The 18,711-nt window shown below is 40.6% G+C and overlaps 1 protein-coding gene across 3 annotated transcripts in view; it reads right to left on the reverse strand.

Annotated features, from left to right (window-relative positions):
- Positions 1–18,711, reverse strand: part of LAMA3 (laminin subunit alpha 3) — a 265,798-nt gene that overhangs the window by 234,146 nt on the left and 12,941 nt on the right. For all 3 annotated transcript variants that reach the window (XM_017498569.2, XM_037727996.1, XM_037727997.1), the window contains exon 2: positions 10,258–10,410. In XM_017498569.2, coding sequence (XP_017354058.2) covers positions 10,258–10,410 — 153 coding nt within the window. The remainder of the gene's footprint in view (positions 1–10,257; positions 10,411–18,711) is intronic.

Raw genomic sequence — 18,711 nt, forward strand, 5'->3', positions numbered from 1 at the left:
CCCCAATAAACCTATAGAAATAAAAATGTTTTTAAAATACTGATAGTATAAGTAACATGGATTGAGTTCTTACAGCATGTAAGACACTATTATGAGAGCTTTTTCTGGATTATCTGATTAATTTCTCACAGGAACCCTCCTAGGTTGGTACTAGATTTTATCCCTGTATTTCAGATGAAGATACTGACCCCGAGACGTTAGTTAGACCATCCAGTTACACACAGCTAGGAAGCTGCGGAGTGAGATGTTTACCCAGGTAAAAATCCAGCGCTAGCAAGCTGATGTACACTGTGAGATTTACAGGAGAAAGTAAAAATCACCGCTGATCTCGCCATCCAGCGAGAAGCACTCTTAGCATGTTAAAGTATCTCTTTCCTGACTTTGTTCTTTGCTTACATAGGCACATTATTTTTTCCTACTAAATGTGATCATTCCATACCATCTAGCTAGTTTACATATAGTTTTGATCTTTTTCTTCGCCATTTAGCACAGACACATGTTGGGTCAATAAAGACGATTCTGTGGTGCCACATGGTACCTGTTAATCCATTAACTGAATCCCTTTTACTGGACATGAAATTGTTTCCTACTGGATACTATTATAAACAATGCTTTGGTGAATATCCTGCATCAGACATTTGAACATTTATCTCATGAATTCCTTAGGATAAATTTGGAGTAGTAGTTTCATGTCAAAGATAGCAATTTTTTTAAATGCAAATATTCTGGGAAGTAACATCACTGCTGAGTTCCCAGAACTTTCATGTGAATGTGTTTATAGATACTTTACTCCCTCAGAAGAGATAAAGCAGCCTAAGCTCATTACAAGGGAGAGCAAGAGCATCAATGACAACTTCTCTAGGTAATAATAATAATAATAAAATTCCATATCATAGATGACATGTAAATGTAAAGCACTAGAGTGCTTTACAATGGTTAAAGAACATTCACATACACTCACAGGAGTCCCTGGCCATAAGCAGAGTCCTCCCCACCTTCCAAGTCTAACATTAGACCCTGGTTACCCTGACACCCGCCTGCTGAAGTTCTGTGCCTGGGTCACTCTCCTGTCCTGACCACCCCCACATAACCAAAGGTTGGCACAGCAACCTGGACCCTTCATTCCTGTTCCATGCGCCGCCAATGCCACAGCATGCCATCTTCCTTCTATCTTCTTAACTGCATGGACAACCCTCAGAGAAATGGGATTTAATCTTTTCTAAAAGGCACCAGAAGCATTGTACTGCTTATTTTTCTCTCATCAGCATGAGAACTCCTGGGAGTTCTCACGAAATGAACCTCATCTGCGTGTTTGCTGTCGAGTTATACAAGAAACCCCTAAGAGGTGGGCTGGTTCAGCAGCCCGCAGGCTACCTGCTTGGGTTCCTCTCCCCAGCCCGCAGGCTGCCCCTTCCCATGTGATGCCAAACTCTGATTTTCACCCTTCATGATGAGAAAGATCCATCTGATGACTTTATAATGGCCTTAATCCTGGGAAGAAGCAAATGCTAGTCATAATTGTGTGTTGACCCAAAGTTGCCTCATAAGACAAAGTTGCCTCACAGTGACCTCCGTTTATCATTTTATCATCTTAACTTCTAACTGTAGAGAGTGAGAGAACATTCCACAAGAGAGTGTTTTGTTTCCTAGTGTTGCTGCTCCCTAGTACAGTTTTTATCGTTGTTCCTATTTCTTGGATTTATGTTGACTGCTTACAGCCTACTGAGTGTTTTGGAAGGAAACATATTTGATTCCTTTTCTGTTATGTCTGTTATATTTGTGGTGCTAGTCTTATGAAAGCCAACAAACGTAAATGTTAGCTTATAAGAGAGCAGAGCTGTCCATGATTACAGCAAGACATATAATCCAGTGCAATAATAGGAAAACAACAGTATTGGCATTCACATTTTCATACAATTCCATCTTTGTGGAGGACACAGTATATTCCACGACTGTTAAGCCCCATGGATACAAAATATATGTACACACAGCCCCTGAACTTAAGGACACACAGTGTTTTAGCCTTTACGGCACAGCATAGCAAGAGCCTCTGAGTAAACAGAAACAGCTCAGAGGGAAGCGGGCAGCCAGGAAGGGCTCCCTGCAGGCAATACTTGAGTTATCCTGGGGAGAAGGTAGCCAGACCAGGCACGGTGGGAAGGAATTCCAAGAACCATGAATAGCACCAAAATAAGGCCCAGAGACAGGAAACATCACAGACTATTTAGGGAATTACAGTTAGGTCCTTGCTGACATAACACAGGGCTTGCGGGAGAAAGTGCCATTTAAGATGAGGCTGGCAAAAAATCTAGGGGCTAGACTGAAGGAGCATACGTGCCATGTTAAGAAACTTGGACTTCATTCCAAAACTAATAGAAAACCACTAAAGGATACTAGTCAGGGAGAACGACACACAGAAATCTTTGTTTTGCCCTGGTAGTCATGAGAAGATTGCAAGACTGCCAACCTGATTGTTTCTAATCTTTCTCATCTCACCACTATGGATTCTGTTCCTCTCGGGCTGACTCTAAAACAAAGTGAGCTGAGAGCAGATGCTGGGAAATCAGTCAGGAGATTGGTGGACTAATCATGGGAGAGTTGCCACGGGCTCCACTATGATAGTGAGTATGAAGGGGGAGGAGGAGCCACACTCCAGAGATATTGAGGCACAAGACATAATGAGCTGACCAAATGGTAAGTGGGGAGGGAGAGGGAAGTGGAGGGATGTGGAAGAGATCGAGAGGGGTGCTGGTAAACTGGCTCTTGGAAAGGAGCTGCCCTTATCTGTAACATTTGCTGATTTCTGTAGTGTAAATGTTCCCACCATGGTCAATATCAAACTACTGAGCTGATATGCCACTTGTGGTCTTGCCCACACAAACCTGCCACACAGAATCTTCCATGTTCTTTTCTCATTTGGGCTGGCTGGAGTAAAGATGATCCACGGGGCAACCTTGTGAACCCACGTGTTGAAAATGGCAGCCTCAATTACGGAAGGAGTTTACATCCTTGAGCCACTGTCTGGAGGGGAACTGCTTAACCAGGATCGGCTGTGTTTGGACATGATAAGAAATATACCTCCATTGTATTTAGCCACTGTATTAGTCAGTGTTCTCCAGAGAAACAGAACCAATAGAATGTGTGTATAGAGAAGAGAGGAAAAAAAAAAGAGGGATTTATTTTTATAGAGGCAGGATCTCACTCTGTTGCCCAGGCTGGAGTTCACTGGTGCAATCACAGCTCACTGCAGCCTCCAACTCCTGGGCTCAAGCATCCTCCCACCTCAGCCTCCTGAGTTGCTAGGACTACAAGTGCATACCACCGTGCCTGGCTAATTATTTTATTTTTTATCAGAGATAGGGTCTCATTATGTTGCCCTGGCTGATCTTGAACTCCTGGCCTCAAGCAATCCTCCCACCTTAGCCTCCCAAAGTGCTGGGATTACGGACATGAGACATCACACCCAGACTGGGTTTTTCATGTATTAAAAGAAAATGCCCAATTTCCAGATTCTTTCTAATGTATAAACTACTTCAAAGGCAAATTAACACTTTTAAGTTACTAAAGGACCATGAAGGATAAATTGCATCCCCAGTCCCCCAGAGGATTTTATTGGCACCTGTTTTTCTACCCACTAATGAATTGTTTGACTTCGTGGGCTGTGCCTCATGATGATGTTCATTAATAACATATTTGTTAAAAGCAAAAATTGTTCTAAATATAATCTGTATTATCTAATTTTGTTATAGCTACAAAATACTCTTAAAATGTCACGAAGAGACTCAAATTTGTCATAAATGGAACCAGCCATAATTAATTACAGAGCTAAAACTCTTCCACTCTCACCCAGAGATTTGGTCGCACAGCGATATGTTTCCATTACTACTATACCCTGGGAAAGTTCAGGCTGATGCTGGGTCATCCTTGGTTCATTCTATATTAATTCAGCAAATATTTATTAAACAACTATTCTATGCTAAACACTGTGCAGGATGTTGGGAGCAAAGCATCATGTAGTGAACAGAAGAATGCAATAAACAAAAGAAGACCTAGTCCCTGGCCTCCTGAAGCTTGTAGTCTATACAATTCCGAAGGAATCCAGAAAGACTGGGTCAAAACCAAGAGCCATCTACTTTCTGGATTGGGCTGTGTCCATCCAGGGACCCAGCTGAGTCACCCTCCTTAGTGACCTCATCAGCCAACCATCTGTAGAGCTAAGTTAATCTCCAAAGTCCTCAGGCCCAAGAAGAATCAGAAACAAGCCCAGGCCTCCCTCCACATCTGAGTCAGCTACAAAGAATGTTTTGGGTTCATCCACCAAAGTCTCATAAAAGTTGAAGAGAATCAGAAAAAAAAAAATGATTCTAGAAGGCAACTACATACTAAATTCACTCTCAGGTGATTGGTTCTTTTATTTGCATCTGGCCCCTGAGGAGTTGACTATCTATGATAAATTCATGAAAAATCAGAAAGGTAGAATAATGGGTCATTTCTCCTGTGACCTATTAATATTTTCCTTAAAATATATAATGCTGTTTCCCCTATTATACTTAACCTGGGACTTTAGAAACAATTTCTAAATTTCCTATTTTTTGCATTTTAAATAACAGTTTCATAGTATTTGCTTGTGTTAACACCTGCAGGGGATTTCAGGGTCTCAGTCTAGGCTTCTTTCCTTTTTATTTATTTATTTAGAGATGGGGTCTCACTGCACTGCCCAGGCTGGATTTAAACTCCTGTGCTCAAGTGATCCTTGTGCCTCAGCCTCCTGAGTAGTTGGGACTGCAGGTATGAATCACTATGCCCATCTGGGCTCTCTTTCTTCTGTCTTAGTTTGGGCCCTCTCTGAAGCCCTGAGGCAAAGACTTGAGTAGAGGTAGTTTACTTTAAGAGTTGACCTCAAGAAGCACAAATGAGGGGAGAGGGGGACTTAAGAGAGGGAGAAAAGCCAAAAATCAATGTGTTAATGAGTAGGTTGCCATCAGAGGCAACCCAACCAAGGCTCCATCCCACCGGGGACACTCTGAGGAATTATGTAGAAGGCACTTAGAACTGGCCCATTGAGAGGCAGGGAAATGCAGTATTTTCCCACCACTTCCATCCCTCTTGAGACGAGGATTGCCCCTAGGGCCATTAAGTGCTGGGCTTGCAGGCTGCCCTAGACCCAGCTTTTAGAAGCTCCTGTGGCCCCAGAAAGAATCTTCAGGCAGGAAGCAGAGTCAGATGCAGGCCCTTGAGATGGGACAAGGGAACAGGGGTGGGAACTGTCCATCTGAGCTGTCATTTAGCAGGGGATCAGGAAGCCATGGGCATCACAGCCTTTGCCTCTGCAAGGCCCAGAGGACCATCTCAGCAGCTCTGCTCCTGCAGCCACCTCTGCTTTCTCCAGGCCTCACTCCCCTGCGGCCCTGCAGAGTAGGGCAGTGTCACCTTCTCTCCTCACACCTCCATTCTCTGAAGCCAACGTTCCATCTTTTCAGGGCTTGGTGCTGGGGGTGGGGATTGTCTTTGTTTATTTTTACTACTAACAGGTTACAATAACAAAATAATACTCTTGGAAAAATTACATATTGCATAGAAGCCTCAAAATTCTTCTCCAGATAATTTTGTTGCTATTACCTGGAACACAATGAGTTAGGCTTGCTCTGTGGGGGCTGAAGTCAGGGACCATAGGAACCCCCTCCACACCACCTCCTCGTGTTTTTCCCTATACCTCACCCTGGGGAGGGAGGAGGAGGGTGAAAATAGGGAGCCCATAGAGTAGAGCTGTGGACTTTGGCTTCTGGAGGAAGTCCAGGGTGTGTATACAGATCCCATCGCTACACCATCCTATCTCACAGGAGAGATCTCCAGAGCCCATGCCCCACCAGGAGTCCAGGAAGAGCAAAGTTTCCTGGATTCCAAAGATCCTCCTCTTAAAAACTGGATATCCACATGCTTTAAATGTAAAAATGAACTCACTATATCTGAGCAGATGATACAAAAGCTTCCTGAAAGACACCGTATTCTTATTCTATAGCCTGAAACTACTGCATAATGTATAATCAAATGAACTTGAACAACCCCAAAAAGGACAATGCCTCTAGCGAATCACAGAACTGTCCTACATTTACCACCTTTTAAGGGGAAACTGTCCTTTAAGATCAAGTCCAGGGGCCAGGCATAGTGACTCACACCTGTAATCCCAGCACTTTGGGAGGCTGAGGTGAGCAGATCACCTGAGATCAGGAGTCTGAGAGCAGCACGGCCGACATGGTGAAACCCTGCCTCTACTAAAAAAAAAAAAAAAAAAAAAATTAGCCAGGCGTGGTGGTGGGCACCTGTAATCCCAGCTATTTGGGAGTCTGAGGCAAGAGAATGGCTTGAACCCAGGAGGCAAAGATTGCAGTGAGCTGAGGTTGCACCACAGCTCTCTAGCCTGGGTGACAGAGCGAGACTCTGTCTCAAAATAAATAAATAAATAAATAAAATGCTGAAGGTAATGCTTTTATTTCTCAAACTTGTTGGCCAAAAAAATAACAATGAAAAACACCAACTAGAGTAAAAGAAGACAAAGAAAAACAAGACCCTCACAACAGTATAAGCTGTCAAATTGACTACAGCACATCAAAATCAAATTTTAGTTCTTAGTAGGTAAAAAGAAGTGATTTTGTAATGACAAGTTTATGATCTGTATTTTATTTCTCAACCATGCATCAAAATTCCCACTTCTCTGCCTCTAAAGCCTTAATGTTACTATTAAATTATGAAATCTAACCTCTCAGTGACATTCTCATTGTTAATTCCAGCAAAAGGAGGAAAACACAGATCTTACCAATGGGGCAAAAAATAGGAATTTTACAAGACACAACATGCTTGTTAAAACATGTCATACTCCAACACAGAAGAGGAAAGAAATGTCTTCAGTCTGACTTAACTAACTGTGCTTTTGCTGTTCCTAGACTTTTTTAGAGTATTTTCTACAGTATCATAGGTAGGGTTTTCTAGAGGCACAAACGTGATCAGTCTTCTTTTTAATGAGAGTTTATTAAAGTTCACTTTATTTTACTTAATAAAAAATACTACTGCCCTAAAGAGGTTTTAAATGAAGCAATTAACTCATTTAGAACTCTTAACAATCCCATGAAGTATGCACAATTATCTCATTGCATAAATAAGGAAACTGAGGCAGGGAGCAGATAAATATATTTGTTAAGACCACATAGCAAGTAAGCTGAGCAATCAGGACAAACTGAGCCAGGCTGACTCCAGAACCCACACTCTCAGCTGCCTCTCAGAGCAAGTGGGTGGACACAGGCCTCATGAATATGCATGCCATGACTCATGTTTGTCAGCAACCAGCAAAGTACTGAACTGTTCCTATGCTGATGTTTTCTTAATTGTCTTAATTAGGGAATTTTTTAGTACATCAAAAGGGAGCTTTAAAAGTTGTTTTTTTAAAAAGTTCTAAAGAAAAAAGAACAAGTCCAGCAGACATGGGTAAGTTCAGTATGGGCCATTTTGATGGATTAAAATTCCCTGTTAACTACAAAAATCCTCAGTTAAATAAGTTATATAGGCCCAACATGGTGGCTCATGCCTGTAATCTTAGTCCTTTGGGAGGCTGAGGTGGGTGGATTGCCTGAGCTCAGGAATTTGAGACCAATCTGGGCAACATGACGAAACCCCATCTCTACTAAAAATGCAAAAAATTAGCCAGGCGTGGTGGTGCATGCCTGTAACCCCCGCTACTCAGGAGGCTGAGGCATGAGAATCACTTGAGCCTGGGAGGCAGAGGTTGCAGTGAGCCGAGATCGCACCACTGCACTCTAGCCTGAGTGATAGAGTGAGACCCAGTCACAGAAAAAAAAAAAAAAAAAAAGAGATATAGGAGGTAATTCCTGGTTAGTTATGTCAGAAGCTACTGATTGAATGCCAGAGATTAGGTATCAGAGGGATAAGACTAATTTATAGTTGAAAGTTGGCTTACAGAGTCTTTTAAACCATGGAGGCTCTCTGCAAATTCCTGCAGATACAAATTAATGGTGAAAATATTCTCAGGAGAGGTCTAATTTAGCAAAACACACGGGCTAAAGAGGTTGAAAGTCCTTCTGTCACAAAACTATTCCCAATCAAAATGAAAAGAACACGTTTATTCTGAGAAATCCCAGTATCATTCAATTTCTATACTATGGGGAGCATTTCCCTTTTTATTTCTTTCAAGTAGTATTTCTTATATGAACTGTACTCTGCTTTCCCGTTCCCAGCAAAAATAGTGTAAACATTAACATTAGTATTAGCATTCGTTTTAGTATTAGTATTAACCTAACAAGCTCAGGTAATAGCAGCAGCAGTCTTCCTCCTCCTGTTGACGTTACCATCCGCACACAAGCACACAAGGACATTGCTATCGTTCCTATCATAAACAAAGAAATCTTCTCTTGACCTGGCTTTTCCATGATTCTCCTCCATTTCTTTTTGCCCCATTATTAGCAAAACTGTTCAAAATTGATTTCTGTATCAGGCGCTTCAATTCCTCTCACATTCTCTCTTAATCCCCTACAGTTAGTTTTTCAGTTCTGTCTTATCAAAGTCACCAGTGGTCTCCACATTGGCAAATGCAATGGTCACTTACTGGTCAGTTGTGTCTTTTGTTATTTGGCATATCAACGGTGTTTGACACAGTTCTTTTCTCCCTCCTTTTTCTTTTTTCTTGAAACACTCTCTTTCTATGAATCCTTTTTTTTTTTTTTTTTTTTTTTTTTTTTTTTTTTTTTTGAGACAGAGTCTCACTCTGTCACCAGGCTAGAGTACAGTGGCACGATCTCGGCTCACTGCAACCTCCTGACTTCCTGGTTCAAGTGACTCTCCTGCCTCAACCTCCTGAGCAGCTGGGATTCAGGCGCGTATGACCGCACCCAGCTAATTTTTGTATTTTTATTAGAGACAGGGTTTCACCATGTTGGTCAGGATGGTCTCAATCTCCTGACCTGGTGATCCACCTGCTTTGGCCTCCCAAAGTGCTGGGATTACAGGCATGAGCCACTGCACCTGGTGGAATCCTATTTTTAAGAAAACAGTTTTACTGAGATACAATTCACATACTATACAGTTCACACATTTAAAGTGTACATGCCGTTGATCTTTGGCGTATTCACAAAGTTGTCCAACCATCATCACAATTTTAGAACATTTTCATCACCCTCTCTCCAAAAACATACCTATTAGTAGTCACTCCCCAATTTCCTCCAAAACCCTAAGCCCTAGGCAGCCACTAAGCTACTTTTCTCTATACAAATTTGCCTATCAGGACATTCCATATAAATGGAATCATATAAGAGAGTCTTTTATGCCTACCTTCTTTCACTTACCCTGATGTTTCCAAGACCTTAAAAACATCATGCCAAGTTAAATAAGCCAGTCACAAAAAGACAAATATTATACGATTCCATTTATATGAGCTTCCTAGAGTTGTCAATTCATGGGAAGAGAAGTAGAATGTTGGCTGCGAGGGGCAGGGGAGAGGGGACTGGGGAGTTGCTGTTTAATGGGTACAGAGTTTCAGTTTTGCAAGATGAAAAGGGGTCTGGAGATGGATGAAGGCAATGCTTGCACAATGATGTCATTGTACACAATGCCACTGAACCGCGTGCTTAAAAAGGGTTAGGGTGACAAACTGTATGTTGCGTATATTTTACCATCATTTAAAATAATAATAAAAATGTCTTTGCCAATGAAACTATTTACAACTATTTTTAAAACTCATTTAATAGACAGGGATAGGGATCTATCTGTACATTACCAGGCACTGTTGTGGGTTTTGTTTTGTGTTTGAGATGGTGTTTCGCTCTTGTTGCCCAGGCTGGAGTGCCATGGCATGATCTCGGCTCACTGCAACCTCCTCCTTCCAGGTTCAAGTGATTCTCCTGCCTCAGACTCCCAAGTAGCTGGGATTACAGGCATGCACCAGCACACCCAGCTAATTTTCGTATTTTTAATAGAGACGGGGTTTCACCATACTGGTCAGGCTGGTCTCAAACTCCCGACCTCAAGTGATCAACCTGCTTTGGCCTCCCAAAGTGCTGGGATTAAAGGCGTGAGCCACCGTGCCTGGCCTGCTCTGGGTTTTAAGTGAAGCAAATATTAATGTAACAGGTTTAACAATGATTAGGGGATTAAAACTAAAGTTTGTTTTTCACAATAATTGTTATATCAGAAATCTCCATAGAAACAGTGATCCAAACTCATGTTCCCTTTCCAATTGAAAGCATAGCTCACCTGACCCAGATCCAAGGTGAGGTTGACTCTGTTGTACTGTGTGCCTGAGGACAGAGGAGGGCTTTGCCACCAACGTTCAGATCCATCGATGGCATTGGTGACAGGATGTGCTTTCCTGGGGTCCTCAGAATTGCAATAGTCACAGAACTGGCCCTGGGGAAAAAAAAAGTGTGTGTGTGTTTTTTTTTAACTTTTAAGCAATTTTTTCTTATCCAAATAGCAAACAGAGGGAACCAAACAAAGACTACCATATGAAATGTCAGCTGTTAAAATTCACTGAAATGTATTCTGAAGACAGTAGGAAGGCTTTCTCTTTTTCATTTATCATAAGCCTTATCACCTATTTATGCCTCTGTTTATGGTGTTTTTAGGATATGGGGTCTATTTATCTTCCGTCTTCACAGCTATGTTTTTGTTTCATACAACACTTCAACAAGAGCCTGTTGTATTTGGGATGAAAAGATATTTTCACTTCAACAAATCCACTTCACTCTTTAAGTCTTCCTCTGTGCAATTCTGTATGCGGCACTGGGGCACAAAAAAGATCCCTCCCCACAATCCCAGCAGGGCATTGAGGATAGCAACAACCATCAGGGAAGCAGTGTACAGCAAGTGCCTCCGTGGAATAGATGGCTGCAGCCAACGGCGGTAGATATTCCATGGTGGAAAAGAGGGCGTGTCCACCGCCTCGGAGGACAGATAGGACTTTGGTAAGTGGCAGGGAGCGCAAACGGGGAAAGCGTTCAAGGTAGAGGAACCAGCACCAGCAAAGGCACAGAGGCCAGCTGGTCCAGCTTGACCTAAGCATTGAGAGACAAGCCTTGACAGGTACATGAAGAGATGTGGCTGGCTGTGAATACCAGCACTGAGAAGTCAGTAATTAATTCAGCAAGTCAATGGGGATCCATTTTTACCAGCAGTGATATCTGTTTGGTATTATCATCTCTAACTCCTTATCGAATGACTCTTTTTCTCACAAGGCAGATTCTTTTGATTCTAGTTCTCGTTTTTGTTTGGTTTTTGCATCATTTTGCAGCCACTTACCATCTGAAACCTGAGCATAGGCCTTTCTTCTATGTCAAATGGATTTTAAGTGGGTCAGAGAACCATGCTTCCCCAGGGATGGACTTCACATACTGAACTATCTGCTCCCCAACTAAATGCTCTTAGAGCATAATCGCCACATAGGAGGGGGACAAAGAGGCAAATTTATGCCCACAGCCTCCCCAGGAATGTGCTGTGACAAAGAGGTAGCTCTGATCTTAGCCAGCATCTTAGAAGTTCATTCTTAAGTGTTCAGAGAGAAATTTGATCTTGGTATGTAACCAAAGGTGTGACCACATGTTTTCATCTAGTACGCAACTCATGGTTCTTTCATGCATGGTGAGGTATCTGTGTAGATCTTTATCTTTCAACATTACACAAAAATATTTTTATAACTCAGTGCCTTGGGTGTATGTGGCCCTGCCACTTCCTGAAGTCATGGGCTATGTGTTTCCCACTCTTCCCTCTATCACTTCAACCCAGCACACTGCCCTGCACCCAGGAGAAATTCAACCAAGGAAGACTCCATCAGCCATTTCTCAACAATGTTGGTTCTTTCTATAAAATGCATCGTCATAATGAGGTGCTTAATGAGTAACTTTTTTTTTAAGATGGAGTTTCGCTCTTGTCACCCAGGCTAGAGTGCAGTGGCATGATCTTGGCTCACTGCAACCTCCACCTCCTGGTTCAAGTGATTCTCCTGCCTCAGCCTCCTGAGTAGCTGGGATTACAGGAGCCTACCACCATGCCCGGCTAATTTTTGTATTTTTAGTAGAGACGGGGTTTCACCATGTCGGCCAGGCTGGTCTCAAACACTACCCTGTAACTCTCTAACAGCTACAACGCTAGTTTATTAGACATCCGTGCATAATCACTAACATACATTATTTCCTGTAATTTGTTTTAAATGGTAGCCTTCACAATAGCCTGAAGGCCTCTTTCATTTAGAATCATTTTAGCCTTTCTGCTGATATACCGGTCCTTCTGCAGACCCTGTCCATGTCATTCAGCAGACAGGGTAAGAACACAGACTCAGGAGCTTTAGCCCTCACATTGGCCCTTGATCTCACAGTTAGTAGGCACTAAATATATATACATATCTATCTCAAATATATATTTTGAGTCTGAGCAATAAGTTATTTGAAAGCACATATTTTAAGAATAAATGTATAGGCAAGACAACATCACAATTATACAGGCTAGTGTCAACACTGACATTTGGAAGTCTGACTGATACAATAGATACATAAGTTATAGGTGAATTCCAAGGAGTGAGCTTTGCCCACGTAATAAAAATGAGCCAAACTTTCTGTTTATTTCTAAAGGCTACTGGAAAAAAACTTGACATCAGCAAAGAGTCTACAAAAACAACTTGTCAAACCAGTAATACCCTAAATGATGGTTTCTCTGAATTAACTTTGTATTAGCCAAATTTAGGTGATAAATTTTTTGCCATATAAAATAATTTCTAACAAAGAATACACAAGCTTAAGTTAAACATTAACAGGCAAAATGTAACATACACTTTGTTTGAAAATAAAAAATGAGTGTAAACATTGACTTAGAAAAGAAAAATTTATTCTAAAATTTTAAGAATATATTTAAAAAGTAATAATTAGAAAGTTTGGCTTCTTCAAGTTACTCTTAAACAGTCAGGGTGAAAGTTTTTTATTCAAATAGTTTTATTTAAATATTCCTTCTATTTTCTACTTGTTTTACTCTTGAAGTTTCAGTAATTTTTACCTTACATGTCAATGTCATATTTACTGCAAATCAACCTATATGAAGAATCAAAAAGAATTTAGTAGTGCCCTGAAGGAAATTGGACTGTGGCTCTAGAAGTAAAAAAAAAAAAAAAGAAAGAAAGAAATCGGAAGAATGACTTTTTCTTAAGCGTTAAAACTCTATCCAGCCTTCTCGGTCATTTTTCTTGAGGTCTTCATGGAGAGTTAAGGTTCTACATGGAAATGCTAGATACGTAGACTTGCGGTTGAAGAACTTTCTCAGGGAGGCCAAGGTTATGACTAATCCTGCAGGTAAAGCCTTGGCACCAAGCAACGGGGTTTTGAGAGAAGACAACCTCGTGAGGCTTTTTAAAAGTGCAACACCTGACAATATTTTTGAAAATCAAACTTGTGGCCTTTTCACAAGATGGCGCCGAAGGCAAAGAAGGAAGCTCCTGTCCCTCCTGAAGACGAAGCCAAAACGAAGGCTTTGAAGGCCAAGAAGGCAATGTTGAAAGGTGTCCACACATGCGGTGAAGATCCACACGTCACCCACCTTCTGACGACTCCAGAGGCAGCCCAGATATCCTTGGCAGAGCACCCCCAGGAGAACAAGCTTGACCACTATGTATCATCAAGTTTCTGCTGACCACTGAGTCCCCCATGAAGAAGATAGAAGAAAACAACACACTTAGTTCATTGTGGGTTAAAGCCGACAAACGCCAGATCAAACAAGCTGTGAAGAAGCTCTGTGACACTGATGTGGCCAAGGTCAGCACCCTGATTAGGTGTGATGGAGAGAAGAAGGCATGTGTTCAACTGCCTCCTGATTATAACACTTTGGATGTTGCCAACAAAATTGGGATCATCTAAACTGAGTCCAGCTGGCTAATTCTAACTATACATATCTATATATTTTGAAATGTATATATATATATATATATCTTTTCACCAGGAAAAAAAAAAGAAGAGAAAGAAAATCAAACTTGTGGAACAGAAGAGGAAAGAATCCATGGGAGTTCTCAGATGGAAGATCATTGAGGAGGCTCTTTCCTTCCCGTGAGTACCACTGGGACGGGCCACATTTATTCTTTCTGTAGCCATATCTTCCAACAGACACTTATGCTAACTTTACTGTTTCATGGGTATACACAAAATAAAAGGGCTTATGTATTTATAAGTCTCTGCTGTTTCTGATTCAACCTGAAGTTTTCCACTAGAATTGAAAGTAAAAAATGGGCAAGAGACAAGAAGAAGAAGGATGTTTTAAAGGCAGGAGAAAAAAACAGATATATAACATTTGGAATACAGGAAATAAAACTGTTATTATTTATTTAAAGATGCTAAAAGTATCTACATTAAAACTCCACTGTGCCCTTGAGTCTGGGCACAGAGGCTCACACCTATAATCCCTACACTTTGAGAGGCCAAGGTGGGTGGATTGCTTGAGCCCAGGGAGTTCGAAACCAGCCTGGGCAACATGGAGAAACCCCATCTCTACTAAAAATACAAAAATTAGCTGGGTGTGGTGGTCCATGGCTGTAGTCCCAGCTACTTAGGAGTCTGAGGTAGGAGGATCGCTTAAGCCCAGGAGGCTGAGGTTGCAGTGAGCCAAGATCATACCATTACACTCCAGCCTGGGAAACAGAGCAACACCTTGTCTCAAAAAAAAAAAAAAACAACTCCAAATGAAGCCAGACACAGTGGCTCACACCTATAATCCCAGCACTTTGGGAGGCTGAGGCAAGAGGATCACTTGAGGCCAATAGTTTGAGACCAGCCTAGACAACATAACAATAAAAAGATTTTTTTTTTTTAATTAGCCAGGTGTGATGGTATGTGTTTGTAGTCCCAGCTACTTGGGAAACTGGGATGGATTGCTCGAGCCCAGGAGCTTAAGGCTGTAGCATAGTGAGCTATGATCACACAATTGCACTCCAGCCTGGGTGACAGAATGAGATATTGACCCTGAAAAAAAAAAAAAGGAAACAAAATAAAAACCCAAATGTATCTGCTAAAGAGAATTTTAGAAATATTGGGAGATTTTTAGCAAGGTAGCTAAATATGAGATTAAAATACAAAAGTCACTGCATCTCTGTAGAGTAGCAGCAAACAACTAGAAAATTTAATTAAAGAGAAAATGCCATTTTTTTATAATAGTCTCAGAGAACATCAAGTATCTCAAAAGAAATTTGACAAATAAAAATTTTAAGCTGTATTAAGAGAATTTTGAAAATCTACATAAATGGAGAATTGGCTAGAAGATAATATCAAAAATTTATCAATTCTCCCCAAATTAATCTATAGAGACAATATTATTCCACTGAAAACCTGAATAAGGACTTTCTTAAAATACAATAATTCTAAAATGTATATGTAACTTTAAAGGACCAAGATATTGCTGAAGAAGATGACCAGGGAGGAGGAAACTTGCCCTTCAAGGAATCAGGGCTTATTATGAATCTATTGTAATTAAGGGAACGCAGATGAAACAAACAGACCTATGGGACAGAACTGAGAGCCCATGCATTTAAGAAGCCTTAGTATATAACATAGGTATGTCGGACCTCTGAAAAAAGAAGGAATATTCTAGATCCAGGGGGAAATAATAAAATCAGATTTCTACTCAAGTCACAAATGCAATTCAACTTCAGATGAAATAAGGACTTAAATGTGAAAAATAAAACTTCAAAGTCTCATAGTAGAAAAAAAGGGGACTACCTCTTAGAACTCAGAGCAAGGAAAGGTTTCTTAACACAAGATACAAAAAGCATTGACTACAAAAGAAGAGATGGATAAATTTTATTATATTAAAATTAAGAATTTTGGTTTCTTTAGTTGGGCATGGTGGCACACGCCTGTAACTGAGACATGAGAATCACTTGAGCCTGGGAGGCAAAGGTTACAGTGCTGAAATCGTACCACTGCTCTCCAGCCTGGGTGACAGAGCAAGACCCTGTTTTTTAAAAAAAAAAAAAAGGAGAAGAATTTTGCTTCCTTGAGCCCAGGAGTTGGAGACCAGCCTGAGCAACATAGTGAAACCTCGTCTTATAAAAATTAATTAATTAATTAAATAAAATATCTAAAAAGAATTTTGCTCCAACAAAGGCACTTTTAAAAAGTGAAAAGTTAAAACTAGAAGATATTTACAATGCAAAAGTGATAAATAGTCTTCAACGATGACTGCCATCAATTCCTTCTCCCTCTCTCTCTCTCTCTCTCTCTCTCGCTCTGGCTGCCATTTCAGCCATTAAAAGTTTGATGCTATTTGCCCTGGAAGCTAGTCTCTCCTCTTGAATCCAGACTGACTTGATTGCTTGCTTTGTTGTAGCAGATGTTTCATTCTGGGATATTTAAGTAAAGGCCTTAAAAGGGCTGGAAGATTCTGCTTCCCTCCTCTCAGAAGCCAGCCACCAGGCAAGAAGTCCAATCACCCAGAAATCACCATTCTGTGAGAAAGTCCAAGACAGCCAACTGGAGAGGACAAATACTAGCATATATAGTATCTTGGTGTGCTTTCATTTGTCCTCTCCAGTTGGCTGTCTTGGACTTTGCAGAATGAAACATCTGCTACAACAAAGCAAGCAATCAAGTCAGTGAGTTACCCCAACTGACAACACATGGAGCAGAAGAACCACCCAGCAGAGCACAGACAACCCACAAAATTGTGAGGGAAAAAACTATTGTTGTTTTAAGCCACTAAGTTTTGGAGATAGTTTGTTACACAAGAATCAACAACTGATCAAAGAACTTAAAATCAACAAAGAACCCTAATCAGAAATACACACCAAATTCCTAACAATCCTACACATCAAGAAAAACATAAATAGTTCAACAGGGAAATGGGCAAAAGTAGAATAGGCATTTCACAGAAGAGGAAACACATACAAACACAATAAACACAACAAACACAACAAACATTTCAAGAAATGTTCAACATCACCATCATTAGTGATCATGGCAGATCACAAAATGCAATATTATTTTATACCAATTCAGTAGGCCCAAGTTTAAAGTTTGATGATAACAAGAGTTAGAAAAGACATGGTAGGAGTATAAATTGGTACAAACACTTTGGAAACTGTTTGTATTAGCACCTAAAGTTGAAATTCACATTTTCCATGATACAGCATTCTACTCTCAAACTCATAACCCAAAAAGAAACTCTTGCACAAATTTGATGGCATCATATTCAAGACTATTCACAGCAGCACTGTTCACAGGAGCAAAATCCTGGGAATAACCTAATTGCTACAGGAACCACAGGAGGGTGGATGAATAGAGAGTGGCATATTCACACAATTAATAACTACATAAGCAATAATGAATAAATGAATATATACAATGAAACAATATTGATTAATCTTAGCAATATAATAAGTGGGAAAAAAGCATAATATACTTTTTATAAAGTTATGAGCAAGCAAAATAAAAAGCACTTTTTAGAAATACATATAGGTGTAATAAAAACCATATTTAAAAAAGCAAAGGATTAATCAATAAAGGATTTGGGATGACGATTTCCCCAGAATGTAAAAGACAGAGGGAATGGGGGTGGGAGGACCATACACTTAGACATAAATTATTATCCAGGCTTTATTTTTAGTTTTGGTAGCAAGTTCATGGATGATTATTACTATTCAAAATACATATATACACGAGTCACAGTGGTTCACGCCTGTAATCCTAGCACTTTGGGAAGCCAAGGTGGGAGGATCACTTGAGCTCAGGAGTTCAAGACCAGCCTGGGCAACATGGCGACTCCCTGTCTCTACAAAAATTAGCTGGGCATGGTGGTGTGAGCCTATAGTTCCAGCTACTCAGGAAGCTGAGGTGGAAGGATTATCTGAGGCTGGGAAGTCGACACTGCAATGAGTCATGCTTGCATCCCTGCACTACAGCCTGAGTGACGGAGTGAGACCCTGTCTCAAATGTGCGTGTGCGTGTGCGTGTGTGTGTGTGTGTGTGTAAAATGATAATATATTCCTGAGCTGGGTCTCTTCCTACATCTGGTAGTGGGAAGGTGTATGGAATATATATTTCTGTATATAAATATCTCATAAACTGAGGGTTATGACTAATCCATAATCTAACTCTATGTCTAATGTTCAATATTTTAAAAACACCCATAAATAAATAAAGCAGGACAAAAACTGATAGAAGTCAGAGAAGAAAAGGAACAGAGAAGAAAACCCACCCCCATGTTCCATTATTCATCCATCCATACAACAAACCTATGATGATCATCCACTCTGTACCAAATGCTATTCTAGACAGAGAGATGGGAACACCAAAAGATAAACAGGACAAGGGACTCACACTTAGAATTGCACCAAAACTATTGTATTATTAGCCTATTCAGATGGGAAATAAAAATGTAACGAAAGGGGATATGAAGAAAGGAAATACGACTGTTCCCATAAACAACTGAACAGAGTTGAGATCCAAAATTGGCAGTCTACAGAGAATAAACCAGAAGCCCACAGAGTGACCTACCCTTTTGCAGAAGGATGGAAAAAAGTAGTCTCTCCTAGTTCCTAACATTTTTTATGATTCTTCTTAACTAAAAAGCCTTCCACATGTAATACTTTACAACTGACCTCACAACATAAATACTGTATTCTTCCAAGAAGCTAGAGGCTGATTATAGCAGTGCTGCCTAACACAGTTTCTGGAGGGTGGGGGG

The sequence above is a fragment of the Cebus imitator genome, unplaced genomic scaffold (genome assembly GCF_001604975.1).
Source record: "Cebus imitator isolate Cc_AM_T3 unplaced genomic scaffold, Cebus_imitator-1.0 Scaffold12, whole genome shotgun sequence".
Lineage (NCBI taxonomy): Eukaryota > Metazoa > Chordata > Mammalia > Primates > Cebidae > Cebus > Cebus imitator.